Here is a 21,043-nt window from a genome sequence, read left to right on the forward strand (position 1 = left end):
CACGGTGATTCATGTTGGTCGTGTTTCTTACAACATAACCCTGTAAAAAGCAGCATGTGGGCTACGAGCAGTTTACCTTGGTGTAAAAATCAGCATGCGTTGGTTGGTTATCATGCTCTTGTTGACATCCTCGAAAGAGTAGTTTTCTTTTTATTGAAAAGGAGGTTAAAACCCCCGACCTCTGCATCAATCGATGCATACAAACATCTTTACTAGTTATTCAAGAAAGATCTGCCAAGAACATATATCAAGTCTCGAAAGAGTAGTTAGCTGGAGACATCCGTTTTCATCCATTTCTCCTTAATTGGTTCGCTGGTTATCATGGTCTTGTTGGCTGGTTATCATGGTCTTGGTTAGTTATCATGGTCTTGTTGACATCCGTTTTCTTGTGGAAATAGCTTAAGAAGCTAATATAAGTAGAAGAGTGGGACTCTGAGCTTATCTACTCATTAAGCCCAAGAAGGGGCTTTATACAAAGTACGACATAACAGAATATGGCTATGCGTGCACAAGCTAGTGGAGCATGGCGTGCGGTTACAAGTCATGTACATGGTGTGAGACTCGGTCCCTCTGTTGAATACGCAAAGGGCATCGTCCAACAGACCCCGCAGTCACAATGAGATCATCAAGGACGTTGAGGCTTGACCGGAAGTCGAGGAAGATGGACGATGGTAGCCCCTTCGTGAAGATGTCAGCGAACTGTGGCGTAGAGGGATCATGTAGGGCACGAACGTCACCAAAGGAGACACACTCACAGCCGAAGTGGATTGATGTCGATGTGCTTCGTCCGTTGATGTTGCACGGGGGTAGTGGAGAGGTACATCACGCTCAAGTTGTCCCAATAGACGATCGTCGCCGTGTCCGGAGGGCACCGGAGCTCGTGGCGTAGTTGTCGAAGCCAACATGCCTCAACAACGACACCAAAATGCTAGAAAAGCCACCCTCGAAAGTAAACAGGAAGGAGCCCATAGCGATTGGTTGAACATGTAGTAAGCTACGATTAATTTCACTAACGGCACTAACATTTTTATTTATAAATATAGTACAACCACGTATATTCACATTCACGCACGGGCTCTTACCTTTACGGGCGCACACCTTCCTTTAAACTTGCAGAGACTGGGGTTAGTTTAAAATTACAACACTTATTATGGATTGAAGGTAATAGTATTATAAATCAGAGTTGGGAGCACCATATTCATGCATTACTTAATGCTACCTATCAAAATCAACATTATACTAAAAATGATAATCATGCTCTCAATAATTGGTGCTTGAGGAAGGATGAATGAGACAACACAAAATGTAAAACGATAAGCCCTTCGAGCATGCTGTTTATGATGTGGTATATATTCTCCCATAAAAGCATTGATCATATATTTGAAACTTCTTATGCTCCTAGATGGCAAATTATTGAACGATATTTTAGCATAGTGAGGAAGGAAATATCGTAAGCATAAAGGGATGGAGACTAGTGCCCTTTCATAAAAAGTCTAGCAAGATCTTCAACTTTGTGAGCATGATTAAAAACACTTTCACTATCCAATCTCTGCAAGTTTAAAGTTTCAAAGTTTTTAATAACTTCAGGTTCCACGGGAATATCATAAGCATCATCTTCAACATATATAGGAGAAGCACAAAATACATCATCAGGTAAAAACAAGTCTCCCAAAGCTCTTTTTTTTTAAGTCCCAAGCATATGAATCTTTACTAGACAAACCTCGAGTTTACTTAGTGTAAGATTTTGCCGACTGTGTTTTCAGAATCACTCGACAAAAGCTATGTTTGTTGAGTGCCCAAAGAATATGAAAAGAAAGAAAAGAAAAGAAAAGGGATACGGAAACAAATCTCTGTTGAGTGTTTTTCTTTTGCGATTGTTACACTAGACAAACCTCGAGTTTACCTAGTGTCAGATTTTTGCTGAGTGTGTTTTGGGATGCACTAGGCAAAAGCTACGTATGCAAAGTGCCTGAGAAAAAACACTCGACAGAAGGTTGGATCATGTACAACTAGGAGTCCAAAATTTACACATCAATAGGATTTGAAGGGGAAGGTTCTTGGAACCTTCGTTTTAGATAATCCTCTCCACCAGGCCAAGGTGTTGCCAAGTTACGGGTGGCGTCCCCCGGACCCTGGGTTTATTACTATCAACACAGATGCAACAACACAATGTGATGAAGGTAGAGGGGGAGCTGGTGGTGTAATCAGATCTCCATCTTCTGTCTTGGGGGCTTGGAGCAAGCCTCTTCGTGGAGTCACGGATCCTCTGATAGCAGAGGCTATGGCGGTTAGAGAGGGAGTTATTGTTGCACATCTTCGTGGCTTCAAGAAGATAGTCTTTGAAACGGACTGCCTGGAGATGGTGAACCTCTGGAATACTCGTCACGATTCTCGTTCAGTTGTGGCACCCATTTTATTGCAAATTGGAGAGCTTCGTAATAATTTAGATTTCTTTTTAATTCGACATGTAGCGAGGTTAGCTAACGGTCCTGCACATTTGTGTGCTCAACATGCCTATATGCTGGATGTGACTGAAAGCTGGTTTGATGGACCTCCTGGTTTTCTGATCAGCAGCCTCCTAGCTTACTGCTCGGCGACCTCTTTTATTGAATAAAGCTCTCATAATTCTCTGCAAAAGAAAAAGAGTTTACACCTTAATGTGATTTGAAGGAAGGTTCTTGGAACCTTCGTTTGGGATAATCATATATGGAAGCTAATCCCATAAGGATAGAATTGATCCATACGTATTAATTGCATCTCCATATATAGATAGTACCAATCGTACCTACTACCAAACCCATCGATCCAAGCTAAGCATCTGCATCTTCCTGCCGACCATCCATGGCGATGAAGATGAAGACGAAGAAGGGAGGGACGGGGAGGAAGAAGAGAGACGAGATGAAGCTCATCGAGGACCCGGCCAAGCGGCAGGTGGCCTTCTCCAAGCGCCGCCCCACGCTCTTCGGCATGGCCGGCGACCTCTCCGCGCTCTGCGGCGTCCACGTCGCCGTCGTCGTATTCTCCCGCTCCGCGCGCGGTAACGCCTACGCGTTCGGCAGCCCCTCCGTCGACGCCGTCCTCCGACGCTACCACCAAGATGGCGGCCACGACGAGGATGACGACGCTACCGCTCTTGCCGTCCATGGCGATGACGATGCTGGCGCTCTGGCGGCGTTGCGGCGGGAGCTGGACGACACCAGGACACGTGTGGAGGCGGAGAAGAAGCGCATGAAGGCCGTGGAGGCGAACGTGGAGCGGGCCATGGCGGCAAGGTCAACGGCGCTGTGGTGGCAGGCCGACGTCGAGGCGCTCGGGGCGGCGGAGCTGCCCGAGTTCGAGACGGCGCTCTGGCGGCTCAGGGACACCCTCCTCCGCCGGGTGGACGCGCTGCAGCTACCTCTAGCCGCTGCACCGCCGGCCTGCATGAACATGTAGCGGCTAATTAGCGGTACCTTTACGACATCTTCGATCTTATCTCAAACGAAAAGTACGGATGCATGCAAGCATGCATTATGTGTATAATCCTCGCAACATCGAGTACAACCATTAACTTCACGAAGCATTTTGTTTTTTTTTAATATATGGGAGTTCCGATTTTGTTTTTTGCACGTAATGTCATGGATGTCATTTATTCATAATAGGATCCGATCGAGCTTACAACAAACGGCATTGCATGCATGCACAATCATGTTCAACTCATCTCAAGGCAAGTGGCCTGTCTCCTCAGCTTACTATTTGTCTTTTTTTTTTCGAGAAACTTTCAATCTATTAATCTTTAATTATGACTATACAAAGAACAGAGGTAGATTAAAACCATGTCCGTGGACCACCTAGCGAAGAGTACAAGCACCGGAGTGAGCCGAAGGCGCGCCGCCATCATCGCCCCTCCCTCACGGGAGTCGGGCAAACCTTATTGTAGTAGACAGTTGAGAAGTTGTTGTGCTAAGGCCCCATAGGACCAGCGCACCAGAGTAGCATCCATTGGTGATGAAGAAAGTCGTAGATCAGAAGGATCAAACCTGTAAACACTCAAAAGAAAACGAACAAAGACCGGATCCAAACAGAACAACCGAAGACCAGCACGGATCGAATCCTGCAAGAACCGACGGAGGCAAACCTCCACACGCCCTCCGACGATGCTAGACACACCATCAGGATAGGGATAGAACGCGGGAGACATTATTCCTACTAAGGGACATCGCCGCCGCCACATAGCCCCAACCAAGACGTTGAATCTAACAAGAACGAGAACGGGTCCGTACCGCCGGCGGGGGCCGAGATCCTTCGTACCTACATGGCCAAGAGGCCATCAGAGATGGCGCGGACCGGCGACAGCGCCGATGGGAGGAGAAGAGCTTTTGTTGTGGAGGAGGAAAGAGAGCTGGTTCAGCTACCACCCCTTTTTCCTTTACTCCCTTTTCTCTAGGAATCCATAGCTGATGGGCTGCATTGGGCCCGGTAACTCTCTTTTTAACTTTTCTCTTTTTTTGGGCAGATTCAAATGCTCTTTAAAATATTCATATATTTCAAACCTCAACTCTAACTCTGACATGTTATATATGAAAATCCATCAGAAAAATATGTAGATTTCAAATATGCTATTATCTTGCATGTTAATCATTTCTAAGATTACATTTAGGGTGCAACATTAATTAATAGCTTCTTTATATGTGGTATTTTGGAAAAGCCTATGTTTCCTACCTCATTTATGTAAACAAGTGGCTTAATGTTGATTTCCATATTGTTTGAAATTGTGCCCATAAAGATTTCTGGAAACACCACTAGTACACAAAAAAATCACCCCACCTTTATTTTTGGCGCAACAACACTTATCATGTTGTTTGTTTTTTTGACTGGGAACTGTAGGGGAAAACCCCCACAGCATATCAAAACTTTATTAAAAAATAGAGTACAAATACAAAGGGGGGATTACAAGGGGTAATCAAACTAATCTAAAGAGAGAGAGACCAAAGAAAGAGAAGATTACAAAACAGGGCCTCAAGGAGGCAGAAATGAGACCCATCTGAGGAGGTCATCCTTGTAGGCTGCTTTCACTCTGTATTGCATCAAAGTAATATCATGAATGAATGCACTTCGCCATTTATTAAAGCTAGCTCTGTCATGCCTGAACACTTTAGCATTTCTGATGATCCCATATACTCCAACATGCAATAAATACCACTTCAGTGAAGAAGGGTTTCCCAAAGCTCCTTCTAGCATTGATAACCAAATCAGTCATGGAGTCACCAGATGACCAATCAACATGCAAATAGTTCCAGACTCTGACACTGAAGTTACAATTGAAGAACAGATGATCTCTTGTTTCCCTAGACTGCAAAGGACATAGAACACAATTGACTCCATCCTCCAGATGCCAATGCCTCCTTTCCACCATGTCCTTTGTGTTTAATCTGTCCATAATGAGCATCCAAGCAAAAACCTTGATTTTCATTGTACAGGAGGACTTCCAGATCCAAGTGGTCAAAGGGTTGAAGGACTCTGCTGCAAAAGTATGGGAGTAGAACATCTTTGGCTTATATCCCTTGTCAGTGCCATGCCAAAACCAAACATCTTTGGACCTATCATGTTGTTTGTTGTGTGCCATCGTGAAAGATTACAATGGATTTGTTGATGCCGTTGAGTGTGTGTATGAGGGGTGATTTTTTTTTCTTCCGTTGCAAAACATGGGCATGTTTGCTAGTAGTACTAATAGGTGACGATGAGCCCTTGGCGGGATTGGAGAGAAAGGGCCTTAGAGAATTCGGTTCCACGTGAAGCTTGAGCTTGAACATTCAACTTTAGCATTCGTCCATGATACATCAGGAACCAAACTTTGCTTCCAACAAAAGAAAAAAACAACAACATGCATGATGATGTTTGCTTTATCTCCTATACGTTAGGAACTTAGGACAGGTCCGATCCTGCTAAAGAAAGACCTGCATGCAGGTTGCATGTGATCATGGGGAGAATAATTCTTGCAGTGAGCGTCATTATTATTGCCAGCGGCGCGCCTGACATCGGCAAAGAACACTTTACAGCCGGCAACCAAAGATCAGTGGGCACTAAAGAGATAGATGCGTACAGTGCGCCGTGGGCAACGAATACTGTACCTACTACATCCATACTAGTATATATACGCATGCATGACCTCCCATCTGCATATACAGAGAGGAGAGGACCAATCAATCAATAGACTAGCTAGCTAGTAGAATATATGGAGCTACAGAGCGACCGGTGTGACCGATCTTCCATGGAGTCGGCGCAAGATCTGGTCAGGAAATTCAGGACTCTTCTGCAGCTCATGGCCGCACGGTCTGGCGACTATGAGACTCCAGAGGACGCGGCGGTGACCGCCGCCATGATGGCTGGATGGCATCGCGACGTCGTCATCGACCTTGCCGCCGCGAGCGAGGGGGACACCCAGCTCCATCGGGCGGCCGCTGGCGGGGACGGCGTCTGCTACCGCAGGTGCGTGGACTTGGCCTGCAACGGCGACAGTAGCCGGTTGCTCGCGTCCAACGGGGACGGCGATACGCCGCTGCACTGCGCTGCCAGGGCCGGGCACACTGGCATGGTTAAACACCTCATTGGCCTCGCACAAGGGGACGGCCAGGACGATGGTGAGATGGCCAAGACCATGGCGAGGGTGCGGAACAACCGTGGGGAGACGGCGTTGCACGAGGCCATCCGCTCTGGCTGTGAAAAGGACGTGGTATGATATTATTACTACTACTTTTAGCAAATATTCTATCTAATTATAATATAATCTTATCTTTACCTTTTATCTCTACCTAATAATAAAGAAGGTTGGGTTTCTGGTCATCCGTCATGGCATTTTGCAGAAAAGTCTCTCTGTTCTAAAGAATTCAACCCGCGGCCCTGTTTTAAGTAAGAACAAATCGTTTTTTTGTATTTTACACAAAAGCCCCTGTGTTTTCTTGAAATCAACCCGCTGCCCGGATTTAAGGTACACCCGAACCGTTATTGTACATTTTTTGAAAACCCCCTGACCTTTTAGGTAATTCATCCGCGCATCATATTTAAGTCAAACAAATGTTTTCTAAATCATCCATATCTTTTAAACCGTAACTCCGATTTGAACATGTTATATATGAAATTTGATTAGAAAAATATGTAAAATATGAATATGAGATTAATTTTACCTGTTAAGTATTTTTAAATATTATTTTGGAATATATTTAAGTCAAACAAATAATTTTCTAAATTATCCGTATCTTTTAGACCGTAACTCCGATTTTAACATATTATATATGAAATTTGATTAGAAAAATGTGTGGAATCAGAATATGATGTTAATTTCACCTGTTAAATATTTTTTTGGAAGCAAACTTAGAATTTACAGCGCACGATCCATTTTTTTTCGTACCGGCGGCGATCCGGATTGCAAATAAACATCCCACTATAACCATATAGGAAAAACACATCGCTAACAACACATGCATACCTCTGAAAAACATCCCAGGGGAAAACAACAGATTTCTCATCGCGAGAGTGAGAGAAAGTGAGAGAGAGAGAGGGAGAGGGAGGAGAGAGGGAGGGAGAGGGAGAGAGAGAGAGAGAGAGAGAGAGAGAGAGAGAGAGAGAGAGAGAGGGAGACGCCTTAGGGTTAAGCATATTCAAACATGTTTTGTTTTGTGTGAACACTGAGGCCATCGCCGGCGAGGGTGAGAAGGAGGATAAGCGGCAACACAAATAGGATGCCTCGCTAAAATAAAGGAGATGGACCTATTGTGGTTTTGAGTGATGGTTGTTGGGTTAAGAGTGTGCGTTATGTTTTTTCTCCCGTTGCAACGCATGGGCTCTTTTGCTAATAATTACAAAACACAAGAGGCAAACAAGGCATTATATTCCTCCACATATATTAAATTTTTTCAACCATTAATTCGGGATATTGACGGTCGAGATTCGAAGATGTTTACGTTACATCGAAATATGTATTGTCACGTACAATCAGCCCACATGTCTTTCTATTGAATACATGTCCGAGAAAAGCAATTAGCAAAAAGGAAAAAAAAGTTACCCATAGGCTTACGCTTGGTATTTGTAAAGATTTTCTATGGCAGCCAACTAAAGAAGAGTCCAACAGATAAATCTGTGCAGATAAAAAAATAGATCAATCTGTGATGTCAGCAAGTCAATATATCTGGATTCAGCACGTTATTATGAAATACTATATAGCAAAAGGATTCATCCTGAGGCTTAGGTTGGTTTGAAACAGGATGACAATCTACCTATACTGAGATTATAAATATAGAATACGTGCGTATGTAGCAAAGAGATCCATCATATAAAGCATCTTCTAACTTTCTCCGGTCAGGCCCCTAAAGAAAATAAAAAACTTTCTCCGGTCATGTTGATTCCCATCCTATACTCTCTATTTTTAACTATATTTTTTTGAGCAAACTATTTTTAACTATCTATACTGGACATGTTAATAAATAATTTCAACTCAATTTGTTTTTGAAAATTCTCATAAATATTTATCATGATCATTGCAGACGACTTTGTACTTACATGTAACATTCCACATTAGTCGTGCATGTATTTCAAATATCATATAAAAGAACACAAAATTTGTCTATTATATAATTATAATTAAAACAGAAAATAAACAAGCCATCATGTTTGTCCAAAAAGATTAAATTATCTTGATCGTCCATATTAGAAATTAAGGTTTGAGATTAAAAAATGTAGCATTACATACAAATATTATCACGTACAAATAATTTGACATGTCATGTGTCGCGTCCAAATAGTCTAAAACGTCTTTGGTCCAACTCGTGTCATGGAACCTAGCACAAGTCAGGAGTAATTCCTCTGAGTTTGAGTTGGAGTCGGGTAGCATAAAAACCGCGCACATTTTTTTAGCTCCACCAAACCGCCAGATCTTATTCGGCGCTGAAGCCGGATACCGGCAAACTGGCCAACTGGCGCACACTCCCGTCTCCGCCTTGGGCCGGCCCACTTTCATTCTTCCTTTCTATTCTAGAAGGGAAACGCTTGAAACCGGTCGACTGGCTGAAACTCCGCCGGCCATATCCAAGGTGGCAGCAGGCCAACGCACTCACTGCTTAAAGCCTTTCCTTATCCTTTCGTCTGGACGCATCCCTAGCCATTCATTTCATTCAATCCATGCTCGTCTTCTTGCTAGTGACCTCCAAAAAATAAGCCACTCGCCAGCGATCGCCGTCGATTTCGGCCCAACCTGCTACTTCGGGAGGTACCCGCTACCGCGCGAGGCAAGAGGGAGGTCATGGCCTGCGGCGCTGACAAGGTGAGGTGCTGCAGACCGGCCGGGAGATTTGTTTCAACCGAAGAGGATGGTGATGGGCGGCGACGGCGGTGACCGCCATTATTTATTTATTTTGCATCGTTTCTTTTGCTGGAGCCACTTCTATTTTCGCTGGAACCTTCTTTCAATTTTGCTATGAATTGAGACGATGGTGGTGCCGTAGCCGCCATGATTTTTTCTTGCTGGAACTAGCATTCACTTTTGCTACCATGGTCTTTGATTTTGCTGGAACCAGCCACTTTGTTTGCTACAAACTGGTCTTTTCATTCTATCACCCATCTTTGGATTTTTGCTGGAACCAGCCACTTTTTTTGCTACAATCGGCTTTCTGTTTTGCTGGAACTAGTACCTATTTTTGCTACAACCGTGTGGGGCTTGTGCGGAACCAACGTATTTTTCTACCACCATCTTTTTGTTTTGCTGGAAACGGCCTAATTTTTTGCTACCACCGGCTTTGGCATTACCATGTCGCCATTATTTGCTGCGAGCGACGCCATGTCGCCATTGCTGCAACTGGGGGTTGGCAGAACCGGCGAGGAACAGTTTGCGGCTGACGCCATGGTGGCACTACCATGGATGCAGGGACGGGGATGAAAAGCTGCTACGGGGCTTTTTTGTGATTGCGGCGGCGAGCTTCGACGGCGCGCATCGGAGGCGAGGCAAACCGACGAGGGCGGCAACACGTGATGCTGGACGTGGGAGAAGACAGGGGCGGCCGCCATGTTTTTCTTAGCGGGGGATGTGAAGGCCGAGAGAAACGGTGGGCAACGAATAGATCGAACGGTTTACATGCGCGGGGTCGAAGGGCCGCGGTGCGACTTGCCCAAATTTGGGCCGGCGCGCCGGCACCTATCAGTACCCTTGTAGCAATGTTAAAAAAAAATGCGTCGAACTGGAGATCTCCAGGAAACCAACATACGTCACTAACCAAAATTGCCACTTTACCACTTGTGACAAATATAGGTAGCTACGGCTTTGTTGTTAGTTAAACATCACAGTGCTTTCACTATTTTTATTTTTCGGTTTTTGTTTTTGGCGGTTTTCTTCCCTTTTTCTCTTTCTCTTTATTTTTTTATTTTCTTTTTTAAAATTCGTTAACCTTTTTAAAAAATCGTGAACTTTTCTTAAATCCGCGATCTATTATTCAAATTTGTGAACTTTTTTCAAAACACGTGTACTATTTTTTCAAAATCGCGAACTTTGTTCAAATCGATGAACTTTTCCTCAAATTAGATGAACTTTTTTCAAAATGAATGAAATTTTTTCTCACTTTATGAACCTTTTCTAAAATCAGTGAACTCTTTTTAAAATCAGTTAACTTTTTTCAAGATCGATGAACTTTTTTCACAATCGATGAACTTTTTTAAAAAAGTGATGAACTATATTTCAAAACTGATGAACTTTTTTCAAAATCGATAAACTTTTTTTTGAAATCGATGAACTTTTTTCAAAATTGATGAACTTCTTTTTTCAAAATTTTGAACTTTTTTCTAAATATGATCAATTTTTTTTTTCATAAAAATGAAATTTTCCAAAATAAATTCAGAAATCTAAGGGGTACTGTGTAACAAATAGTACGACTGCGATGGTTCTTAAAGTGTTCGCATTGTTATCAAGCAGTAGCATTCTGAAGGTGTAGTGGTTTGCTGAACAATCACTGCAACGTTGTTGCGTGAGTTTGAGCCCTGTTACACGTGTTGTAGCTGGATTTTTTCATCAAACTGTTTACTACGCTGTGTATGGGCCGGCCACTTGGCGTTTCTGTGGGCGCCAGTTGGCTTCTGCGGCACCGAAGGCGCTGAGGGGGTGGTCTCCACCAAACCTGGCACATGAAGTCTCCTTTTCTTCTATACTAAACGGATCAGGCCAGCCTTAGCAGGTCTTTTTTTCAAGGGAAGCCTTAGCAGGTCTTTACGTGTCTCCAAACCCAGCAAGCCTATCAATCCACCTAATATATAAATGGAAAGACATGTGTAAACATATTGGCCAAATTGAAAATTACAACTATTAACAAATTCTATCACCTAAAAAACTATTAAAGAATTCTACAATAGATACAATAATGTTAAAAAATCTTTATTATATCGGATTGAGCATGAAAAATAAAAGTGCACTTCATGTTGTATCAACTAATAATCTATATTTGGAGTAAATCCTTTCCGAAAATTCTGATTTGAATGTGTATAGGAAATTCACTATAAAACGAAACCATGAAAAAATTGACATAAGATTAATGATTTTAATTTTGTTAAGTAGCAAGCAATATTTAGTCAAGTAAGACCAATGTCATGTAACTTGGGTCCTATGTATCGAAAAAAAATCTCCTCCGTATGAAAGGAAATATATGAGTAGAAGAGGGGTAGTAAAGTCATGCATGGACTTTTGACAAGAAAAAACTGACAAGATAGGTTAGAGACGTCATTATTTATGTCAAAAGTATGCATCTTTCTAATTACTGGAGTACTGGAGCTTCATGATTGACATGATAGCACTTTCATTAGGTAGTAAAAAAGTATTAATAATATTTTCAAATGAAATGAAATAAAATAAATAAAATTTAGCAATTTGATTTCCATGTACTTCAGAAATAGTACATACATAGCTACAATTCAATATATATTTTATATACAATCAGATAGTTACATTTTGCATCCACTCCTCTAGCTAAATAAGCTAAGATCACATATGTGCTAATACTTAATATGGAAGGGAACCATAGAAATTCAAGTGAAACCTACTCCACGAAATTATTTGATCCATGGATTGGCACTGTTCTGGCGTAGTTCATAAACTAGATAAATCATTAACGAAGGCACAACCGGGGGTTATCACAAGCACCTTCCATGCATCGGTAAGTGACATAGGAAAAATACTATACATAAAGATGTTGGGAAGGGGGAGAGAGCAATTATATTTTCGCAAATGCAATTGAAGTAAGATAAGCTTTCCTGGAACGACCGAAAACACCATCAATATATAGTCAATGAGAACGTAGATGGATGAAGGCATCAATCTCAAGTACGATATTTCACTTTTTGGATTGATCCATACTTTAGATTCCTCTAGAATTTATTACGGGAAATATAGACATAAAAATCCCTATATTCTTCAAAAGTCCATGAGTTAGACCGTGAGCCAAAGGCTCCAATGCTATTGGTCTTTTGTTGACAATTTTATAATAACAACACAATGGAATTAGTATAGACATATGATTGCCAAAGTGCAATAATGTTTCCACATCGCATATATGTTAGTCATATATTGAGTGATAGTTGACTAAACATTCTATAGATAAATACCAATAACTACAAAAAAGGTGCTAAATCTAGCCGCGCAAATGCGTGGGACACAGTGCTAGTTATTATCAAAAGCGCCCGTGCATTTCAACAAGAGAAAGAAAATAGCACACCTCCCCAACCCAATAATTATGACTAAAGAACTCAGTAGGTCCACGTCCTTTATTTTACCCAAATGATAAGTGTCACATGTGTAGCAGGAAGTAACACCGTCCTAACGTTCTTTCCACTAAAGTTACCATCCGAAAAAATAAATAAACCCCCAAAAAACTGAAACTTGCCATCCAAACAAATAGTTGCCATACTTCACTACTAAAGTTGCCATCCTCTTGTAACTAAGCTTGCCATCAAAAATCGTCATGGCAAATTTGTTTCTTCACACACGTGTGTCACTTGTCAGGGTCCTTATTTTAACATGGCATACCATATGTGTTCCCCCTTATCCTCCTTTTCACCCTTGCCGATAGTGGTTCCAGTGCTCATACAACCAAAATGTGTTTGAATGTGCTCAATCCAAAGGTCTCTCTCTTTCTCTCTCTCCCTCTCTCCCCCTCTCTCTCTCTCTCTCTACTGTGAGAAATTTGTTTTTTTCTTGCCAGATTTTGATGAGGCGCGAATGCATGTTATTATTGGTTTCTTTCATCTCCTATATGGTTTTGCTAAGGTGTTCATTGCAATGCAGGCCAACCTCAGTACAAAAGAAAGAGAATCGTGTGTTATTGATTAAGATTGCACCCCAAATAGCACTTAAAAATGTTTAACGGGTAAAAATAACATTATATCTAGTTTCTACACATTTTTCTAAGAAAATTTCATATGTAACATGTTAATATCGTAGTTAGGGTTTAAAAGATATGTATATTTTTTAAATATTTGTTTTAGATGGACTTTGGGTGATTTAGCAAAATATCGGGGGGGGGGGGGGGGTTCTCTTTCATTTCTGTCATTGTCCATTGTGGGTTAATTACCATAGAGACTAAGGGGTCTTCTGTAAAATTGCAAAAAACAAAAGATTTTTGTGACTTAAAAGTGGACCGTGAGTTAATTACCATAAAAGGCAGGGTTGTTTTGTAAATGCGGAAAACATTTCGTTTTCTCTAACTTAAGTTGGACTGCGGGTAAATTAACATCAAACACAGTTCCTTTTGTAGAAGGAATGACGACGGATGGGCAGACGCAATAGCCCCTTTATTAGTAAAAAAATATGGATTTTTAAGAAAACGAAACCCCCGAAACAACCATCTTCTTGTGCCTTGCCCATAAAGGCATTTCTGACAGATCCGCTGTTACGCCGGGCTAACTCAGGCTGATTAGTCAACGCCAGCTTCGCATGGTCCGACGCAAGTATCCCGCTACCTACACCATGCCTTGTAGTATTTTTTTCCTCTTCATTTATATCACCTATATTTGCTAAACTGAGATTCAAACTTAAAAACTTCTATATATTTGAATCCCTCATACCAACACTATAACGATGCGAAACATTTTGAATACCTTTCAAACTTTTTTAAATTTTACTATATCAGTCATATTCTAATCGAATGAAATATGTGTTATTTTTTCCTGGTATTGATTGCAATACGCACTCAGTGCTTTCCATGATTGAGTGACATAATTGAAATTTAATTATTTCACTTATATTTCTATAATTACTAGAAAATTATTTAAGACATGATTGTTTATAATTTCACCCAATTTTAAAAAATAGTTGATAAATAGTTTAGTTCATGAAAATTTGACTTAACAACCAACCATTATAAATACTTTAAAAATAGTTATGTGTTAAATGAATTTTGAAATTGAGTGAATAACTAGCATACAATTAAATGTTTTCTAAAAGTGAGTGAAATAATTAAAATGTATGCGAAATATTTTCTACAATTAAATTACTGCATTATATTTCACTCGATTTTGTAAATCATTTAAACATTCTTTCAATTGTTAAACTCAATTTAAAAAAATTGCCAAATACTTTAGTTTAGTGGATTCTGATTGAAACATCTAAACAAAACATTTCCAGTTCCACTCTTTCAATCCACTCAAATATGTTTCAACATACATTTTTTTGCAAATATCAATAACAATTAAATCAATTTGACTCAAACTTCCAGCAACTAGCAAAGAATTCAACTAACATATTAATGAATTATATTTGATAACTTTCTCGAAACATTAAAATGTTGCTGAAATATATGAAATTGGTGTGAAGTCTACGTGGTTTTATGAGGTCGTTTGTTATATGAGAGCAACAGCTGAACATCATGTGGATTTTGTATGAAGTACTTTTTATAAACCTTATTTGTTACGATAAATTATATTCCACCCATCCCAAATTAAGTGTATTTGACTTAGTACAACTTTGTATGAAATTTGTACTAAATTAGCGACACTTATTTTGGGACGGATGGAGTACCAAATAGTGTAAGTGAAATAAATAATTAAATACAAATACTTCACATCAAATTGTTTTGATAACATTTCGTTTAAAAAATTTAATGTTTATGAAATTGATTTGAAATATGACAAGACAATTAAATACTAACTAGTTCAATATATCCAGTATTGATCTTGTTTTGAAGGTCTTGTTGCTTGGAATTAAAATACATATAAAAAATGGAGTTTTGCTTCAAATACACAGATCATCCAAAATGTCACAGTGAAATAAAATACAAGTCAAATTCATTGAATAGTCCATTATGCACTCTCTCACTCTCTTTCCTGAAAAAGCCGAGAAAAGTTGACAAAATTGTTGCATTCTTCTCTCCATCTTGTTGAAATGGTTTCACAGATTATGCCCCAAAACTTTGCATGAACCTCAATGTTGAAATCAATGTTAGATGCCACTCGGCTATATGGAAGCTCCTCCAGATTTTCCAAGGTTGTGACTTGCCTGTCTTCACGCAGAAAAAGATGGTCGAAGTTTTGCTGGCGGTGGATAATCAACTAGCATGTGTAGAAGCATTTGATGGTACTTCGCCTCTGTTCTTAGCCATCTCGCTGGGCCAACATTGGCTTGCTAGTTGGTTGTACGAATGGGGTCATAAGAAATTGTCTTACTCTGGCCCTGAGGGGCAAAATGCCTTGCACGCTGCTGCTCTCGACGGGTTTCGGCACAGCACAGGTGTGTATGTATGTATGCACTACTAATTTACATATAATTTTCTACTCCAACATGAACAACATGATACCTAGCTAGATGAGTTAAAATATGGATGATAGAAATCATATATTATACTTCTGAAATGGATTTTGTGATGGCTCCTCTATATATATGTAGGGCTGGGATGACACCCACCCACTTTTTTCTAGGATTCGTACTTTATTTTTGGGACTAATGCAATACTTCCCCTATTCCAAAATATAGTATTTCTGATTGTTTTTTTCATAGTCAAACTTCATAATGTTTGACCAACTTTATAGATAAAATATTAACATTAACAATACCTGATAAATACAATATATAAATATGTTTCACCATGTGTCTAATGATATTTATTTGGCATTGCAGATGTACATATTTTCTTCTATAAGTTTGTCAAGCTTGACTTTTCAAAACAATTTATACGCACTATATTTTGGAATGGAGGAAGTACTAAAGAAATATTAAACTAGATACATATACGAAAACGGATATTTTTTTGCAACGAGTATAGACATCACATGTTCTTATCCAAGTTATTTTCTCTTGTATTGTCACTCCATGGCACCATCCCTTCCACGGTAATAGAGTTGATTTTGATTAGCAAAATTTAGAGTTTGCACCTCTATTGAACTAAATATTGAATTTATGATCTATTTTGACGATTGTCTTTATTGTAATAAAACCCAAGACCAATATTTATTACCTGTGTCTCTATTCACATTGCACCCTTTTCATTCATGATATAACTTTGAACACTAAGTTGACAAAAATAATAGATAATTTGTGTGATACAGAAAAATACAGTTAGATATACGTTTTGAATATGGATTCATTGATGTAACTTTTGGAGCACATAACCCATATTTCATTGGTCAAACTGATTGCCAACTTGAACCTCGAAATATATGGGTCCTATGTAAACTAAGTTGCACCAGAGTTGTATATATTTGTAAAATTTCCTTTTTCTTCTGTAACCATAATATTTTAAATGACAATTCCACATATGTGTCATATAATACATCTAAGTTCCACTATACTATCATAGCAGTAATACAAGTGTCATAGAAGTATCATTGTGGTATTGTAGTAGTACTATAATTAATAACATCGTCAATATCCATTACACCTGAGAAATGTATGATTAACTTAATAGTGTCATATAGGTACCTTAGGAGTATCACCTGATGACTCTACTAGTATCATTGCACTTTCAAATCAATTAGAATCTAATGAATATCATCATGCAATTTTCATATGTTTGGTGAATTTCTATATATGTTTCGTTTCATAAATATTTTCTTATGAAAAATAATAGAAAATGATCTTCCTTCAAAACAATATTTGTGTTCAAAAGTTACATGAAACTTACCGGAGGTTATCATGGGTGAATCAATTAATGTAATCTATATTCATTATATAATCTATATTTATTATATATTTGGTACAAAGACAATTATTAATTGGAAATGACATATTAGAGAGCCACCATACCATCTGTTAAGATTTTGCTTGCCTGTTCCACATAATAAATAAAAGGTTAAATGAGACAATATTGAATGTGCTTCATGTGTGTCGCAGATTTCAGCATGATTTGTATAAAAAGTACTATTTTGTGAATATATTAAATCTCTTTCATGTTAATATGTTTAATTTAATATCAAAGAAGATATGATAAATATGAAATTACCATTAAAAATATGTAAATGATTTAATATTTTACATGATATTTAGAGAATAAATAAGCCAGTCTCATGTGGGTGCAGGCGTTGATGGCTATAATAATTAGCTATGGATATTGATGTGAACATCAAGATTTGTTATATTGTTCCTTACATTTTATTGCTAATTTATTAATTAATATCTCAAATCAGATAATCCATTTATACCCAATAACCATTTATAAGATTGGTGAACTTAACCCCATTTGAGCATTGTTACAACGTCATTACTAAAAATCTCTTTTTTATATAACAATTATACATTAAATATGTAGATAGATAGTAAATGATTTATATATCTTATGCACTGGATATCCAATTTGAATAAATCCATGACTATGTAAAATTTACTTACTAAGTTACCTAGATATCCCTTTAGGTAGTTTGAGTTTATTTGAAGTCGATAAATTGTTAGGAAAATTCTTTAGATATCCCTTTATCATATATTAAAATTTACTTACTAAGTTATCTGGATACCCCTTTATCACATATGGTAAATTACCTACCATGTATACCAAGCTCTTTTTATCACATTGTTTTGGCTATATTATTAATGTATAAGATGTCTCAATTAATGTGAACTTGCATAAAACATGCATCGGGGTCCCCTAATCATTGTGTATATACCCATGTGTGTGTGTGTTAAGGAAAACATATACATAAGATTAAATATCGGGCTCCTAATTTATGTTTGTTTCTTTCCCATTAGTGTATCTTCTACTAAGAATTAGAGTGTATCCATGGCGATAAAATGGTAATAATTGAAGAACTGGAGTGGTATATGAGATGCAAGTATATCTAACCATGTGCGCACGAAGAAGGTCCAAATATAAATGGATATCATATTTTTATAGAATTTTAGTTTTCTAAAGAAAGTTGTATTCCCAAAGGAAAGCTGATAGCTAGTATAATAGCATTTGATCGACATTAGAATAAATATATCCACCCATAAATTATGATTTCTTGAATGAGATATCTTGATTTTGATGTCAAATATGTTGTTGTTGAGTTGTATCATACAAATCAATATAAATTTGTCAATTTTTTATAAAACTGTAGACGAACTTACTATTTTATTGCTTTTTCTACATGAGTTGAAAAAGGCAATAACATTTGTGAATTTTCTGCCAATAAAATCGTACTTATACGTTAACACATAATAACTTACCCTACTCTTTAGAGAATGTTTTTCTATGCCATGAGGGGTAATTTATTTAACTTTTGTTATGATTTCCAAGTTTAGAACTTTCTATGGATAGATGTTTCCAAAGAACGTATTGGCTTTTACTTCTACCTTTGTCTAATATCTGGATAATATCATAACGTCAGTAAGCCAATAACTGCAGGGATAGCAAAACGGCTGCTTCACTGGAATAATAGCCTTGCCAGACAAGCGGACAACTCTGGAAGTACACCGTTACACTTTGCTGCGTCAGCACAAGATCCCACATTGGAGTTATTTCTGTTTGTTTTTGGTGACCAGGGCTTCGAATCACACTCTCCATTGTCGCTCACCACTTTACCTAAGAAATGGGTATACAAGTTCTATAAGTGGAGGGAGCATCCAACCTTTCTACTAGTGGATGCTAATCCACATTCCGCATTTCAGCCAGATAGGAATAGTTTGTATCCAGTGCATGTGGCTGCCTCGGCGGGAAGCTTGGTGCCAATCATCATATTGCTCTGCCATTCTCCTGGCTGCGCCGGGCTACGAGACAACCAAGGAAGGACCTTCCTTCATATTGCCGTGGAGAAGAAGAAGCATAACATTGTGTGGTTTGTGGCTTGCCGGTTAGATAATAAGGCCATCATGAACATACAGGACTACAACGGGAACACTGCCATGCACCTAGCTGTTGGTGGCGGGAGCTGGGATATCTTCAAGATCCTCATTGGGAACAAGCACGTCTGCTTGAATTTGACAAATAAGGAGGGTGAAACTCCCATGGATATTGCACTCAGCAACGTTACTCCAACTGGATTTTATTTTGGAATGGTACTTAACTTGCTCCTACTGTTTGGATTTGTCCCTTAAATATGAAATTTAGAATAGATAGATAAATGCATGTTATCTGAAAAAACAATTGATGATGAATTCCTATTGTGTTTGCTTGTTCTTGTTTGCATGCAGCATGCACGGCGTCGAATACTTGTGACATTGACCTTAGCAAATGGTAAAAACAGCTTCTGCCGGCGGGACCGTTTCCTGGATCAACATGTTCCCAAGCTAGACAAAAAGGAAGAATCTGATAAAATAACATCGTTCGCACAGATTGTTGGTGTTGGCTCCGTTCTTGTAGCGACTGCTACGTTCGCTGCAACATTCACCATGCCAGGCGGCCCCAACAGTACCGATCCCAAGATCCCACCCAACGGCAGAGGTGGCACGCCGACACTCGCGGGGCTCTACGCTTTCGACGCCTTCGTCATCTCTAACACCTTGGCCTTCATCTGCTCCACTTTGGCCACCTTCAGCCTCGTCTACACCGGGGTGGCCACGGTGGACATAGAGAAGCGGATCAAGCTGGTGGCCTTCTCCCTGGCGCTGCTCATCAGTGCGGCCAGGAGCTTCTGCGCCGCCTTCGCGTTCGCCATCTATGTGATGCTCCCTCCCACGGTGGCCCATGGGACTGCCATGGCAGCATGCGTAATGACGGTCCTTGCACTAATGGACGCGTTTTGGTTCATGTGGGCCATCGTTACTGATACAATAGTTCTCGTTAGGAGGGAAGACTGGCGGTCAATGCCCAAGCGACTGATGAAGCTGGCGGCAAGAATCCTAATCAACACTGTGTATGTGTTCTGGCCCTACATCGTCATCTTCGGTCTGTTGGCCATCAAAAGCATCACTGGCCATCAAGAGACCTCAGTACCTGCACCAATGCCCACCCAACGGCTATAGGATTGATCACTAAATGCTTCCTTTATCAAAAAGAATACGATTGATCACAATGGAAGCCACGGCAAGCCAGACAAACTCACCTTAATAACTATGTTGACTTATGAATCCTTCCTCATCGTCCCATATGTTCATTTTCAGAACAATTTGTTTTCAACTCTAAGGGAATGTGTGTTTTTTTTGTTTTATCATGGTTTGTAAGCATGTGATAAATTTGTTCAACAGTACGTAAGCTTCTGCTCATGCTTCGTCGTGGTAATTTTCTGTCTTCTACTAGCTAGTATAGACATTCAACTTGAACAATTTTTGAATTGTGTGCATTTCTTACATTTTATGTCATTTGCATGGTATGCATGTATTTTATTGTATGTAGGCGCCACACCCAATGAAGTGATATTGAAGTTTATAATTAATATGAAACTAGCATAAATTTTATTTTGGAATGATATTTGTATTAATATCAACTTGGACGCATAGTTCTTTTAATAATATTGGAAGTTCTAGAGGATAAAAATATATGGAAAATTGCTAAATTGTCTCGTTAAAGAGGAGTCCAACTTCTATACGCATGGCTGAAATCACATGATAAAATAGAAGTTCTACTTTTTTTTTTAGACAAGAGTACTACTGCTATACGTACGTGCTGGATAGTCTTGCAACAGGCGTACTTTTTTC

General features: G+C 39.4%; 2 protein-coding genes across 2 annotated transcripts; both read left to right on the plus strand.

Moving 5' to 3' along the window:
- Window positions 1–2,784: 2,784 nt before the first annotated feature.
- LOC123162193 (agamous-like MADS-box protein AGL61) lies at window positions 2,785–3,551 on the plus strand. Its single transcript, XM_044579988.1, has one exon. It carries the CDS (start codon window positions 2,842–2,844, stop codon window positions 3,433–3,435), a length of 594 nt encoding a protein of 197 aa, XP_044435923.1. The 5' UTR covers window positions 2,785–2,841; the 3' UTR covers window positions 3,436–3,551.
- Window positions 3,552–6,177: 2,626 nt separating this feature from the next.
- Window positions 6,178–20,678, plus strand: LOC123179819 (ankyrin repeat-containing protein At5g02620). Its single transcript, XM_044591709.1, has 4 exons — window positions 6,178–6,712; window positions 15,514–15,730; window positions 18,816–19,465; window positions 19,601–20,678. Exons 1-4 carry the CDS (start codon window positions 6,215–6,217, stop codon window positions 20,369–20,371), a joined length of 2,136 nt encoding a protein of 711 aa, XP_044447644.1. The 5' UTR covers window positions 6,178–6,214; the 3' UTR covers window positions 20,372–20,678.
- The last annotated feature ends 365 nt before the right edge of the window (window positions 20,679–21,043 follow it).

This window comes from Triticum aestivum, chromosome 1D (genome assembly GCF_018294505.1).
Source record: "Triticum aestivum cultivar Chinese Spring chromosome 1D, IWGSC CS RefSeq v2.1, whole genome shotgun sequence".
Taxonomy (NCBI): domain Eukaryota; kingdom Viridiplantae; phylum Streptophyta; class Magnoliopsida; order Poales; family Poaceae; genus Triticum; species Triticum aestivum.

What these genes read in the sequence shown, in the direction of transcription:
- LOC123162193 (XM_044579988.1), top strand. Translation starts at nt 2,842, where the DNA reads ATGGCGATGAAGATGAAGACGAAGAAGGGAGGGACGGGGAGGAAGAAG.
- LOC123179819 (XM_044591709.1), top strand. Translation starts at nt 6,215, where the DNA reads ATGGAGCTACAGAGCGACCGGTGTGACCGATCTTCCATGGAGTCGGCG. An exon ending in CTGGCTGTGAAAAGGACGTG is followed by an intron (nt 6,713 to 15,513) that starts GTATGATATTAT and finishes GTCTTCACGCAG; the next exon opens with AAAAAGATGGTCGAAGTTTT. An exon ending in CGGGTTTCGGCACAGCACAG is followed by an intron (nt 15,731 to 18,815) that starts GTGTGTATGTAT and finishes CAATAACTGCAG; the next exon opens with GGATAGCAAAACGGCTGCTT.